Source organism: Gadus macrocephalus, chromosome 6 (genome assembly GCF_031168955.1).
Source record: "Gadus macrocephalus chromosome 6, ASM3116895v1".
Taxonomy (NCBI): Eukaryota; Metazoa; Chordata; class Actinopteri; order Gadiformes; family Gadidae; genus Gadus; species Gadus macrocephalus.
Genome location: NC_082387.1, coordinates 17,795,184 through 17,808,929, shown reverse-complemented (window position 1 = coordinate 17,808,929; position 13,746 = coordinate 17,795,184). Strand labels below are relative to the sequence as shown.

General features: G+C 43.0%; 1 protein-coding gene across 1 annotated transcript in view; it reads right to left on the bottom strand.

Moving 5' to 3' along the window:
- Positions 1 to 9,861, bottom strand: part of pde4d (phosphodiesterase 4D, cAMP-specific) — a 98,847-nt gene extending 88,986 nt beyond the window's left edge. The window contains exon 1 of the mRNA XM_060054644.1: positions 9,055 to 9,861. Within this exon, the coding sequence (XP_059910627.1) occupies positions 9,055 to 9,350 (296 nt within the window). The 5' untranslated portion in view covers positions 9,351 to 9,861. The remainder of the gene's footprint in view (positions 1 to 9,054) is intronic.
- Between the last annotated feature and the right edge of the window lie 3,885 nt (positions 9,862 to 13,746).

Sequence of the window (13,746 nt, the reverse complement as noted above, 5' to 3'; positions counted from 1 at the left end):
TCCTTTATTTGGTAGCTTTTTATATATCTGTGTTGGTGATGTGTGTGTTTTTGGGTGTGTGTGTGTTTCAGCTGTGCTCTGTAGAGCTTAGCGTGCCCACCAGAGAACTCACTCAATGCACCAGAGAGTGAGGAAACACACGGATACAGAATAAAAGGCAGCGAATGGGTAGAGAGAGGTAATCTAAAAGTAAAGCCATCATCAATATCTGTCAGGCAAGTGACTGAAAGTAGGCCAAGGGTGGGAACTCCAGCACCAAAAGAGAAATACAGAAGCAATTATGAGCAGCTCAAAGATAAGTTTGACCAATACCGTTAGCAGCTGTGACTTCCTGCTTCACAAAAGTCTCTTTTTATGGAATGCAAGTCTACCAAGAGACGGTCCAATCTAAAACTATTATGGAAGGAGTCACGCATGTGGAACCGAATGAACCAAATCAATGATGAATTGAAGCTCATTTATCAAACCAATTCTTCCTTCCTTCACTTTAAATAAACCGGACAACCATTATATATTTAGGGGAGAGCAGAGCCTTCACTGCTCAGATGTGAGTGGATTGACTTCAGAGCTGTTGCTGTACCTGGCATCAGACCAGAGATCAAACAATGATTCAATACGATGGACCGGACAACAAGTCTCATCGCATGCTGAATCAGCAGAAGTACTGCTGGGAATTATTATCGTTCACATCGTATGTACCGTCTCCTGTATTATACAGGGACATCACAAACCAAAAAACCTGTCTCTTCTAACCAATAGGGGGATTCTGATGCATTCTGGGAGGCCTGCAGGGAGAACGCAGACAGATGCATCGCAATGTCCTTGGGAGGGGGGGGGTTTTGGGGATGGCGTGGTTCCGTGACCAGCCTTAGAGGAAATCAGCATTCAGGGACGCAGGTGGTTATTTTGAAGACAAATTTCGAAGGACATTACATGTGTTGCCATTCCTCTTTTCCATTTGTTGGATGAGTTGGACATGGGAAATACCCAGGCTATTTTATTGGTTCTAAGCAACAGAAACACAGGAAAAACTCCTGGGAAAGTTTGCGCGCCTGGATAGGAAAGTTTTTGAGTGCCTAGGGAAGTGTATGGGTAGCTGTGACGCACACTGCTTGCTCTTCTAGATGGGATCGCTGTTAACAAGTTTGTTGACACCTCATGTGACAGCTTATTTTGACAGTTCTGCCAGGCAAGACATTTGAGAGAATACATTGCAGAATGAATAGGTGTTCTGATATTTATCAAATTATTATTTAGCTCTTGGTGCTCTGACAACTCATCTTTCGAATGGTTAAATCTGAATATTAATTGATTTCCACATGCAAAACAATTAAGAATTCATTATAAAAACCATTACCGGTATGTTTCCTATGCAATATCAGCGTTTAATAGTGCTGGTTTGTACGAGCAAAGCATGAAAAGAGGATGGCACAAACCAAAGAAAATGTGTGAACGCTCATTTATGCTGTACACTTGGCTTGTTAACTGTTGGTGGGTCTGCTTGCAGTATAGGCTTCCTTGCACCATCTGCAGAAATTATTTTATTAGTATCGACTCTGTTGTTTGTCTAAAACTCAACCAAATTACCGAAACCTAGCGACAGTAATTGTGCGTCGACGCCAAGGGTGGGGGGCACTCATGGACCATTTGTGCCTTCCAACACTTGTCACGTAGAAGTATCTGTTTTGCGTCACAGAAGATGCACTGGATAGTCCAGAGACACAGAGAATACTGTGCCTTACAGCCTATCCGGGGCTGCGAAACAACCTGCAACCCCTCATTCTGCCTCGCTCTGCAAATGTGTGCTGGATTAATTAAATAATGTTGGGAAGGGATGTCAGAATCGACAGACATTGCAATTTACCCCAGCCTTTGCCCTCCTCTCCCGCTCACAGCTTTCTCCCCCTCTTGCTTGACTCGTCTCGGTGTCCGTATGGCATCCTCATGAGATCATCATCACTAATGTAGACAGAGCGCCCGCTAACGAACGTAGCCATGGCGACTATTTCTTAAATGAGCAAGGTGACCTTCTGGCAATGCGTTTAGAAAATGAGTGCAAAACAATAATGTACCTCACTTAATAGCGATGCCAAAATGAACGCTGTACAACTGAAATGTGGATTTATTTTTTTCACGATATTGGTTAAAACTTAATCAGAAACAACTGGAAAAAGAATTGCCAGACATAACACGTCATTGAAGTATTTAGTATTGGCCACATTAGATGCACGGATAATCACCATGTCTCGTGATATAACCCCATTGGAAGTGCCTACATCTAGAGGGATCTACTAATGGCCCTGAAATAGGAGCCATTGGGCCACGGGTCTCTCCCTTCTGTCCCAAAGGCCTGCCGACCAAATCAATCTCTTTTTAATGAGAAAATGGCTGCAGGCATTTATTGGACAATTAGATTTGACATGAAATCAACTCATAATGTATTTTCTAAACAGTATCGGCTGATGGGGAAGAAATAGGACAATATTTCCCAATTATCATCAGCCCCTTCTGTGTAAACAACAGAGCTTATAAGAAAAGATCCCTCACATCCAAGGTCTCTAACAATGTCGTGTGCAAGTGATGCACACAACAAGTTCAGCAGGGACGCTTTGACCATTCAACACAATCCTAAACAGGAAGGAACAGAAGAAGCGGAAAAATAGAACCTTCATGATGATAGCCATAGCTTATTTCACCAAGCATATCACTGACAGCATCCAAATAGACCCTTTTTTCTTTTGTTTCCTACAATGGCATTCTGACTCATTGCATTTCCCCCAAGTGAAAGCAGCAAATCAGGCAGATATTTCAGATAGACGGTGGAATGCATCTTGATGCATCTCCTCCTCGCTATAATTTAAACTTGTTTCTTCATAGGTCTTGGAATGCAGTGCACAATGCTTAAAGCATGCATTGTCTATAGACATGACAGCGCCTATATGTCGAAGGGTAACATCCATATTAGTCATTTGCATCCAGCAACAATGGCTGAGTTTGTATAACTGCAGAAAGGAAAACCCAAGAAAAAAAGCGTCAGTCTTGTTTCTTCGCCAATTGCATCATGAGTTAGCCTGACATCGCCAGACCAATTTGCAAATGCATATTTGTCTGGAACCTCTCAGTTCATTTTCGAATTACAAGGAACGGTATACATGGGCACAGACCAAAATGCCCAGAACCAATCAGAGCAACCAATAACGTGTGGCACATTAGCAGAAACCGTTGTGGATGTTTATGGAAATGCCATAATGGCGCTTCTCTGTAGAGTCATCGTATTAAACCGGCCCAATATTAGATAAATGATGTGATTGGCCCAACACCGAACAGGGCTCCTGGATACCTGTCTGAACGGGAGCTGGGCCAGATGCATATGGCAGTATGCAGCAAATAAAATATGAGTTTGCAGATTCGCCTTGTTCCCAGCCTATCATTAGGTATATTATTACAAATCAAGATTGTCACAAAGGATTGTCAAGAGAGAGAAGACATGTATATCCGTTGGAGAGAGATGGATAGAGGTCAGAGATTAACTCCACACAAGACAGACAAAAGTCAGACAGAGCAACACATATTCCAAGATAACACAAGACAATGATTCGGCCCGCTGATCCATCTAGCCTATATTCACCAACAGACGGTAGGAGCAGGAGGTGGATAGGCATTAGTGTTTCGTGAGGAGGAGAAAGAGGGGGAGGAGGAGGAGGAGGAGGAGGAGGAGGAGGAGGAGGAGGAGGAAGGGAAGCAGTGCTGGAGATGTGTGGCAGGTCTGAAGATGAGGGCTGACAAAGGAGCCACCAGAGACAAGTGGGCTAAAGGGGCTCATCACTCAGGGCCGAGGTTCTACGGGGCTGGAGGATGGGGGAATCAATAGATATGGACGGATCACTTGTGCCTGTGCAATCTATATGTGTGCGGTATGTGAATTGCGTGCGTGCATCAGCGTGTGCGTGTGTGTGAAAGACAAAGAGAAAGTGCGAAGGTGATGGAAAGGGATAGCACATTCAGCATTACGGCCACATGCACATGTCACAGCCGTTCACATCGCTGTGTGAAAGTGGAAGTGATCAAGAGGAGCAGTGGCGAAGACTATCCAAGAACAATTAATAGTGTGGGACGTTGAAGAAAAACAAGGACAAACGTTGAAGGAAAGCAGCTCAAAATAACTTTCAACCCCACCCTAACATATGTATATATAAATATCTATACACGAATAAACACGAATATATATACAGTATATAGCGTGGAGTATATCTATATTATAGACACAGATTGAGAGGAACCATTAACCCTCACAGTATATACTCTGGGGGGTCTCTCCCTGCTGTCAGCAGCTTGAGCTGTGGCTCATTAGAAGCTTCTCTGCTGCATCCTATTACCTGTGTATCACACAAGATATAAACCCTTTTGGGGGGGGGGGGGGGTTAGAGGAGCCTTCATGAGGCCATTCACATAAAACTGTAACACTTTATGAGGGTGCATTTAGAAGCCAGAGCTACTCATTAATTCACTGGCTCTCGTAGTTATTCTACAACCCTCTGCATGCGGGCAGGCAAGAGGACTTGGCAGTCAGTCCGTCAAATATTGCCTGTTCTTTAGAAGATGTCCGTCAGCCAGAGCGTAGCGATAGGTACGGTGGATGAAGGTAAAAGCCAATGTTGGCTAAGCCGCACCTGATGAGAAGAGTGGAGAAGACAGACTGGCCTGAAAATATCCCTTATTCAACGCAGTGCTGAGCTGTGGGGGTGACCTAGTTTCTGACTTGGATATCACCACCTTTTTACATACAGACATATTTCCTTGGAGAAAATTGCCATGCAATTGCTTCCAATGCTTTTTCTCCAAGGTTTGTTCAGCTGTCATGCTGTGCAGTGTTGTTCATGTATAAAACATCTATATTATAAATTGTGTTTAGCATTTATATTTCAAACATTGTGTCTGGCTTTGTCAATACACTGTAATATCTATCTTATCTTACCAAAAGTGGATCATTGCTAAGTGGATTATTCTAAGTCAGGGGTGCCCAACCAGTCGATCGCGGTCTACCAGTAGACCGCCGACAGATCCCAAGTCGACTGCGAGGGGTGAAGAAAAAAAAAAAAATAATAATAATAATATTTTTTATTTTTTAAGAAAATAAAATTTGCGCGGGACATATACGCGCGGTAGCGCATGCGCTGTCAACAGCAGTTGAAAGCCGTCAACAGTAGTTACGCACTCCTAAACGTTGGCATGGCTGAGGGGAAACGAGCTAAGACCTACCATTTTCACCCTGAGTGGGAGGAAGATCATTGATTATCGTTGAGAAGGTGCCGTGCGCAGACGGAATGAAACCCCCACTGAAGTCCGTAGGTTCACGATACAACAAAATAGGAATGGAATACTCAATCTATAGCCTAGTGAAGACATGCCTATGCTCGTCCCTTCACCAATATATGCTATGTATTTAGAGGATTCAAGTATTTTGCAGTTTTACTTCTTAATCCAAGAGTTAAATAGTGCAGAGAATGGCTGTCCATGGATGAGGGGGATTATGATAAGTGGGTGTGCTTTGAAGACATTAGTTTCCCTGTTCTAATAATTGAAACCGGCTATCACCCTTTTCATAGAAAGTTATAGTATCCAAAACGAAATTGTTGTGATACAACTGCACACCTTCAGGTTTAAAAAGCAACCTATATTCACATACCGCATTGCAAGTAAACATTGGTATAGTGCAGACCTCCATCGAGATGAATAATTAATACATATAACAGATTCCGAAAATGATAGGTCTACAATGGTAGTTTACCACTGTGGATGCAGTAAGAACACTGTTAAAAAACATAAATAGGCTGTTGCCTCCGCCTTGTTCTCCGACTTGTACAGTGTCCATGTCGACTATGTTGAACATACCCGAATGTGATTGGTTAAACTGATTTATAAATGGCGAGCAGTACAAAAAGGCAACAACCTTGGTGCGAATAAAATTGATGCCGTCTTTTCGCAAAATTAAAATCACGTTGTATGTGTGCAGTCCCATTCAACAATGATTTGTTCGCAACCAACAATTGCGTTCAATGTAAAAGACCTTCCAACACGAGTCGTGAGTCAGTGCTCTATATTACACAACGCGGCTTATTAAACGCGGTCGATAGGCGGCGGTAATGTAATATCCTTGTGCCTAATATTTAATGGCAAGAGAGAAATGTATATTCGTAGAATGCCCTCTAGTGTGCAGGACATTTAATAGTGGTATTGGCCATGCATAAGCCTGTGTATACAGATTTTATGCCACCAGGTGTGAATCTGATTAGCCATGAAAAGCTGCTTGTAAATCAGCCTCTTCTCGTGTTTTAGTGACATCACAAGTGGAAGTGTCCACCTAGATAATAATGAGCAACATTTGCTACAGTCCATTCGGTAGACTGATCTATCCAGCATTCATCTAGGGGGACACTACCACAAATTTTTCTACGGCTTGTAATGACTAATCACAAACTCACACCTGGTGGCATAATATCACCCCTTTATTAATACGCACATTTTGAGCATTAACAATTGTATTATAATTTGAATATTAAAAATAATTAGGAATAATATTCGAATGATTATAGACTTAGAAATTCATATTTATTTTAATGCAATAAATGCACTTTATTTAAGTCATCTTCTGCTTGTACTGCCAGAGTCGCTTGTCATGCCGGTCCTGTTTGCAGGCTGTACGGCTGTGGTTATATATAGAAACATAACCAATAGCCATACCCCACTCACCATCACCCATCGAATATAATGACATAGCAGTGGGTTGCACTTCATGATGGCTGGAAAGCTTTCTATGGGCTTACCCTCGCCAGCCACAGTGAGTAAATCCGGAAGGCTGGGATAGGGAAAATCAAGGAAGGTCACCCTAAACCGCATAAGGCGAGAAGGGAGGAAAGGAAAGAAAGATGTATGGAATGGGGGAAAGGGCCGCATTTCCAATCAGAGACATTCCAGCCACGGAGAGAATCCAGACGGAGAGGGGGAGATATCCTAATACAACATCCCCTAAACAAACGCATTCCTGGTCGCATCCATACGACAGAGAGAAGCTTGCAGGAGGGGAGGAATGGGAGAAATGCCATCTCATCTTTGCTTAAGGCCTCCGATTCTTGCCGAGGTCTCCCAGGGACCCGCCGGCAGGAACGGGCTCCGTTCGGGCTATGACACATTGAGATGATGTGTTTTACCTTGGGGCTGTTGGGCTATGTTCCGCATTGTCTAACGAAGCCAACACACTCACAAAAGAAGCTCTCTGAGATGAAGAGCATAAAACCCAGAAAACAAAAGCAAAAAGGAATGGCGGCCCCCCGACATCATACACAAGAGACACGAGCTGTTGTGAATGTTATTATACATTTATTGCCTGCACAAAAAGTATATTGTCCCCCTTTTTGTTTAGTGTAACCTCTAGGCCTTTCATAGAAGAACATGTGTAATGGGCATATACCTAAAATGCTAATGAATACACTGCAGTGTCCAAAAAGTAGGGTAGTCTACTGTGGTATTGGCTTTTGTAATTAGCACCAGTATCAGGTGGAACGTGATCCTCTTGACATTCATGAATAAACTGCCTTAGTGGCTTTGATCATCAATTGGACAGGTGCCTTTTAACTAGCCTCTGGAGAAAAGGTTGAATGTATAAACGGCTGTGAGGTACCGAAGTCAGTTAAAATTCTTAAGTGCCCCAAAAATGTCCTTTCACTAAATGTGTGCATTGAGAAATGGCAAAACAAAATCCAATCGCCTCTGTAATATGCATCCCACATTTTCAGAGCAAGAGATAGGATATGAGTGGGGATTGTGGGTCTTACCACCTTGTCAACTCTGGTGAGTCTCAGCTGGTCATCCTACCACAGTCGACCCAAAGAGTATGACTACTACACTCACTGCTGCTGAGCCTCTTAAACAGTGTGGACGTCAGGCCAATACTATTATTACGACTATGATAATGATATTACGAGTATTCTGTGGCATAGACAGGATGGTTGTCAGTTATCGAAGGATAACTTGGATCCTGAGATTTAAGTGGGGAAGTAGGAGTCCCAAGGAAAGGGGAACGAGCTTTCCATTACGGGTGCAACGTCTGTTTAACAGAGAGATGGCGGTGACCTACTCAGATGTCGTTTTGTTTTGCCCAATAGCGGGAGGCTATCAACAATTCCCATGTGTATGGGCGGTGTTGGATGTCTAACTATGACTGATTTAGGGCGTATGCTATCCATATGCAAGAAGACGGTTTCAAATGAGTGGCTACAAACGCTAATATTTGTCATTTGTTTTTTGGATCACCTACAATAAACCCTCTTTGCAGACTTTATGAAAAGTAACGACTGTTTATTCCCTTTGGATGATCGAAGTGGTCGTCATTCACTCGCAGACGTGAGAGTAAACATAAGTATCGTCACCTCTCATTAACACACAGCGTTTTAAACTGGACGTTATTGATATTTGGTTATTATATTATTAGAACTGTTACAATTTGAGTACTAAGCGGATCTCATTTAGACCTTCTCCACACCCCGTGACAAAGACAATACATCGGTTTCACAGAGTTCACCTGCCTTGTCTAATAGCCTACTATTGGGAAATATTAGAAAGCTCTTGGTTTTCTCAACGCCTCCCTTCATGTCAGTTCCTCGCTGAAGGACGAGCAAACCACTGTAATGTAATTTTAGTCACTTTAAATAAACCGTGCGTTCAACGATGCACTAAAGACATCATAAAAAAAGCATATAATTGGCTTTAAAAAAAAAAACTCTTTACTCCCGACTTCATACTGTCGCTGAATCAAACAAAGCCCCCATGCTCCAGCGTGACTTCCGAACGAATACAAGTAAAGTGACGTACGCTGAAATGAATCCCATAACGCCATAACCAAATCCGTTACGCGCTCTACAAAGTTCAACACTCAGTCTTTACTTGCTTTACTTTAATCCTTTGGTTCCTGCTTTCTGTCTGTCTCCTCCAAACACGCCCATCTTTAACGAGGAGAGAGGGGAAGATGGATAAAGACAAAAAAAAACATCTCATTACCGTCGAAGACCTTGAAACGACGACGGCCACGACATGCGAGATTTCTTCAAGCCGGGCCGGTGGCCCGTGTCCACCGCGTAAGTCCGGTCCATGTTGACTGAGCTGAGGTATTTCTCCGTATCTGAGAAGCCCCTTTGTCTCACGCGGTGCTTCTTTCGCACTACGAGCGCGTGGTGGAGAGGAGAGAGCGTCCCCTGGTTTTGCTGCCGCCACAAATGTTTGGGTGCTTTGGCACTTCCACCGCCGGCTCCGCCGCTGAGAGATGCTGTCGCTACTTTCCCGCAGGTGGAATCCATCCCCGGGAGCGGGTTTGTTTATAAATAGGGGGTAAGGATAAAAAAAATGTAACGTCCACCCGTGTCTATGGAGAATAGTCACTCAGTGCACAAGACGACCAAGTTCACTATTAAAAGTAGCGGTGGGCAACTAACTTAAAAAGTTGGTCCCGGAGTGGTTCACGTTCCATTCGGTTTGGAAACAAATTACATTCCATTAACGCAGAAACAGAAAAAATAAGTCCACGCATACTTTTAACTGAACTGCAAAACGAGATTGCAGGAACATTAAGCACAGTATTGCGTCGAAAAGGACCTGACTACAGATGATTTCCATATGCCCCTTCTCTCCGATTTCACGCCCATTTCAACAAGGTAATGTGGGGTTGCCGCAGTTCCACAGATGCCAGTTTATTCATCCACGGGACAGACCACAGAACGAGCGTCATAAACAACAATGTAGCCTAAACTTCTAAAGAGCGTATACACTAGAATTATTCTGACGCACGCTATGCGTAAATATCCATGGGTTTAGGGAGAAAGAAATCAGTTAATCCCGTCCTCCCTGCTTTCCAGTACCTCTGCAGGAGCCAGCAGGCAAGGAATATGGCAAACAGGATAATCCATAAACATGAGGAACCTACCTAAGCACCTCCTCTGAATGCCCAATGTGTAAAAAGGAGGTGTGGACGGACGAGGGCCAGGTTGCATACGATGGGAAGCAGTACTGTCCATATTACAGTGCCATACTATTTACCACATAAAGAAACGAACACATTTCAGAGTTTGGCTTCAGAAGGTTTTTTATCTGCGCTTTATATTGTATGTAGCTATGATGATCAAAAGTCAGCAGCAAAATATTGTATTTTTTATTAAGAGTGCATCATATGTATATTTTGATGGGTTCTACGTTATATCCTTTCCGGGTGCATTGTGGAAGGATTGTGAAATGTGTGGTGTTGTATGGGTGGACCAAACCTTGTAGGATAGTTGAAATATCCTGCCATACCTTATAATCCCATCAGTAAATATTGTTTCTGCTTCACCATGGAAGGTGTGTGTGTGTGTGTGTGTGTGTGTGTGTGTGTGTGTGTGTGTGTGTGTGTGTGTGTGTGTGTGTGTGTGTGTGTGTGTGTGTGTGTGTGTGTGTGTGTGTGTGTGTGTCTCTCTTTTTCCTCCGCCTTCCCTCACTTTCCTTCTAGTTCAAGCCCATTACGCTGCAACCTAACTAGATGGGGAATCCAATTTCTCCGACTTCAACAACAGGAATGCAATCTTTCCCTGGGAGAGGTAGGCTGCCTTGAAACAGAGATGGCAGCTAAGAACAATGGGGAAGGGGGGGGCAGCACCACTGAGCGATGTGGAACTGAAGACACACGCACACACAAACACAGAGCAGCCCAACCCTCCCCCTACCAAAGTTGCCAGTTTTCCACTGTCCTATATGGACCGTCCTTCAATTTGCCAGCTTCCCGCAACAACAATAATGAAGAGCTCTGTGTTAGCACGTCTCGTGTATTAGCTCTCACCGTAGACATTAGAGGATTTATGTGTTCAATTTTATCCTCTTAATAAACTTGCTCATGATGGTGTGGCAAAATCTGTGGAAGAGAAAAATAATAATAATTCAGATTATCCTGTGGCCATTTCTAAAACCACTTGAGGTTCGCAGTGTTTGTATTTTATGACAAAAAGGTTGCAGCCACAATCTTAACACAAACCATTAAATAAATATTAACCCTATCAAAAAAAACACATCAAATACCATTCGGATTATAAAAAAGAAAAAAGAAAAACACTTCCAGTGGAAGGTGTCCTGGAAGTCCAAATGTCCCCCTCACTCTAGCTCTAAGACGCCTGTTTCTGGAAATCTATCAAGTGGATTGTAACCATCGTTTAGATAGTATGCAGCATAAAAGTGCCAGGTGGCTGAGTTAAGTGCTGTACAGTATCTACCATGTGGCCGATGTAGAACAGTACACTGTAAACTATGTCTGCAGTCCATCCTTCTGTTGCTCATGTAACCGTCTAACATACCATACATTTGGCCTGTTTCATATTTTACCCAGCTTTGCCAAATCATCTTACCATTCCGTCTAGCTTCTACCTTTGACTGGCTGTTTATTGAACAGTAAAAACAAAAAGCCATTATTATATTTTACCAAGTGCTAAAAGGTATTGTGAATCCCAATTCCCCCTATTGGTTTAGATATTTTTGGTTCCTGATGGAGTGAGTCATAGCGCATCTTTCATAAATTATACCATTGTAATGAGGACGTTTCTAAATGTTTAAGCTTTTTAATAGTAGGTCAAATGTGAAGATTCATGTGATATAACCTTTTCCACTTATGGTGTAATATTATATATCTAGATAGATTCATAGTCATGTCACATTTAGTTTTTGAGTTCATCGTCTGATGCAGATATAGTTTCTATCTAACGAATATTATCTTTTGAAAAACGCCAAAAGCAAGTTACTATGTGTGCTGGAAATATGCTGGGCGCTGACGACACTATACAATTTCATATACTGTAAAGGTCACATGAAGATGGTTCAGGTTTTCCCACTCTTATTGTTCCACAACACCAGATTCTATTAATTTTCTTTTGCCTTGAATTATAGATGAATGCTTGAAGCCGAGGGAAGATGAATGGCCATTGTTAGCGTAGCCCCCCAGCCCTCATTTTCTTTCGCTGATGTATATTTTGACTATGAAATTACACATTTTGTTGGCTCATATGAGATGTGCAAAAAATTTCTTTGTAATGGAACTGCTGAGGATCAAGCACACTCACACACAAAAACAACTAAACTACACACACACACAGGTCTCAACCAGGGGCGGACTGGGGGAAAAAAGTGGCCCGGGAGTTTCTGTCAGACCGGCCCACTCAATACACGGCGCGCGGCCCACTAAGTACACGCCGCGTTGCCCACTCAATGGATCGCGCGTATCGAACAGTCAGTGGCCTTCTGGGAAAAATACCCATACACTTAATATTATTTTGGATGATTACAAAGAAATTACATCATATATGTATGTTTGTTTTTTAATAACATTTGGATCCACCAATTTGCCTGGATGGACACATGGAATAAAATGATTATTGGCTATTGTAACACTCCAAGGTAGGTATAGTTTGCTAGATGAATATGCTTAACTCTTGGCTAGTATCAGATGGTTATACAAGTATAACTACAAAGCCTTAAGGAATGAATGTCAGCAGAGAAAGACCACACAATAAAGAAACTGGAATCAGAGGGTAGAATTAGCATGAACAATATATTAGAAATGAACAGAACAGAACATACGATGGGGTGTGAACATCAGTGGTATCAGTAGTGTTGCATGCTGGGTGTGTGATTGTTTGTGTGTGTAGGGGTGCTGAAGGTGCATAACAAAACAGTAAGTTACATAACGACGTTCCCGAAATTCAGCCGTGGTGCAGAGTTACAGCCACTCCGAGCCAGTCGCACATTGAGCTTCCCCCAAATGCGCTGTTTTGGTGTCTGTAGCTATAATGCAAATGAGGAGGAGCGAGGCGAGTCAAGGAGGAGGGTGGGGGTGTGGCCCTGAGCAGCTTGCAGCCACGGTACCATTCGCTCTGTTTACAGTGGATGTATCGCAATGGCGAGGCGCACACAGCCTTTAGCCGTGTTCTGTAAATATTCTAGAACACACGGGAGTCCTGGAGCTCTATATCAAAATATTATCATATAGCCTACATAGATATCTATATCATATAATATTATAACGGCCAAAAGATGTGTGAGCCGATATTATGAATCTCAAACGACCGCGTTGGGTTCTCCGACGTTCCTGGTTCTTCAACGTCCTCATCAATGTGAAGTAGACTGAACCACGACAAGGAGGAGAAAGGGATCGTTGCCGGGCAGCGCTTAGGCACCTCTGCCTCCGGCGGTGGTCCCTCAGCGGGTCTCAAACTGGAGACATTCGCCGCTAACAATCCCTTTCTCCTCATGGGTTGAGCGCATGCGTAGAACTGGGTGCCGCGTTGTGTGTATGTATGCAAATCCAAATTCTCTACCTCAATCCGCACAGCTGAGAACACTTCGGCTGTGTAAGAACCAATTTAGAGGTGTTTATTAATAAGGTGGAGATCTTTTCTTACTTTGGACTTCCGAAGTCTGTAAAACACATATTAGAAGACACTTAAAATTTTTTGGAAAAATAGTCACCATGAGTGTGAAGACCGATTGCGAGTAGCAGTATAAAAGTCAGTCAGTGCGATTATATAGGTATAGCTTTCTCTGAGAAAATTACGCTTGTGCCGCTGTGTTAACCATTGTAGGGCTGATGCGATGATGGGCGTGGGCCGGTACATAATAGTATCGGGGATGTCCCCGGTATTCCCGATGGCCAGTCCGCCCCTGGTCTCAACACACTATTTTATT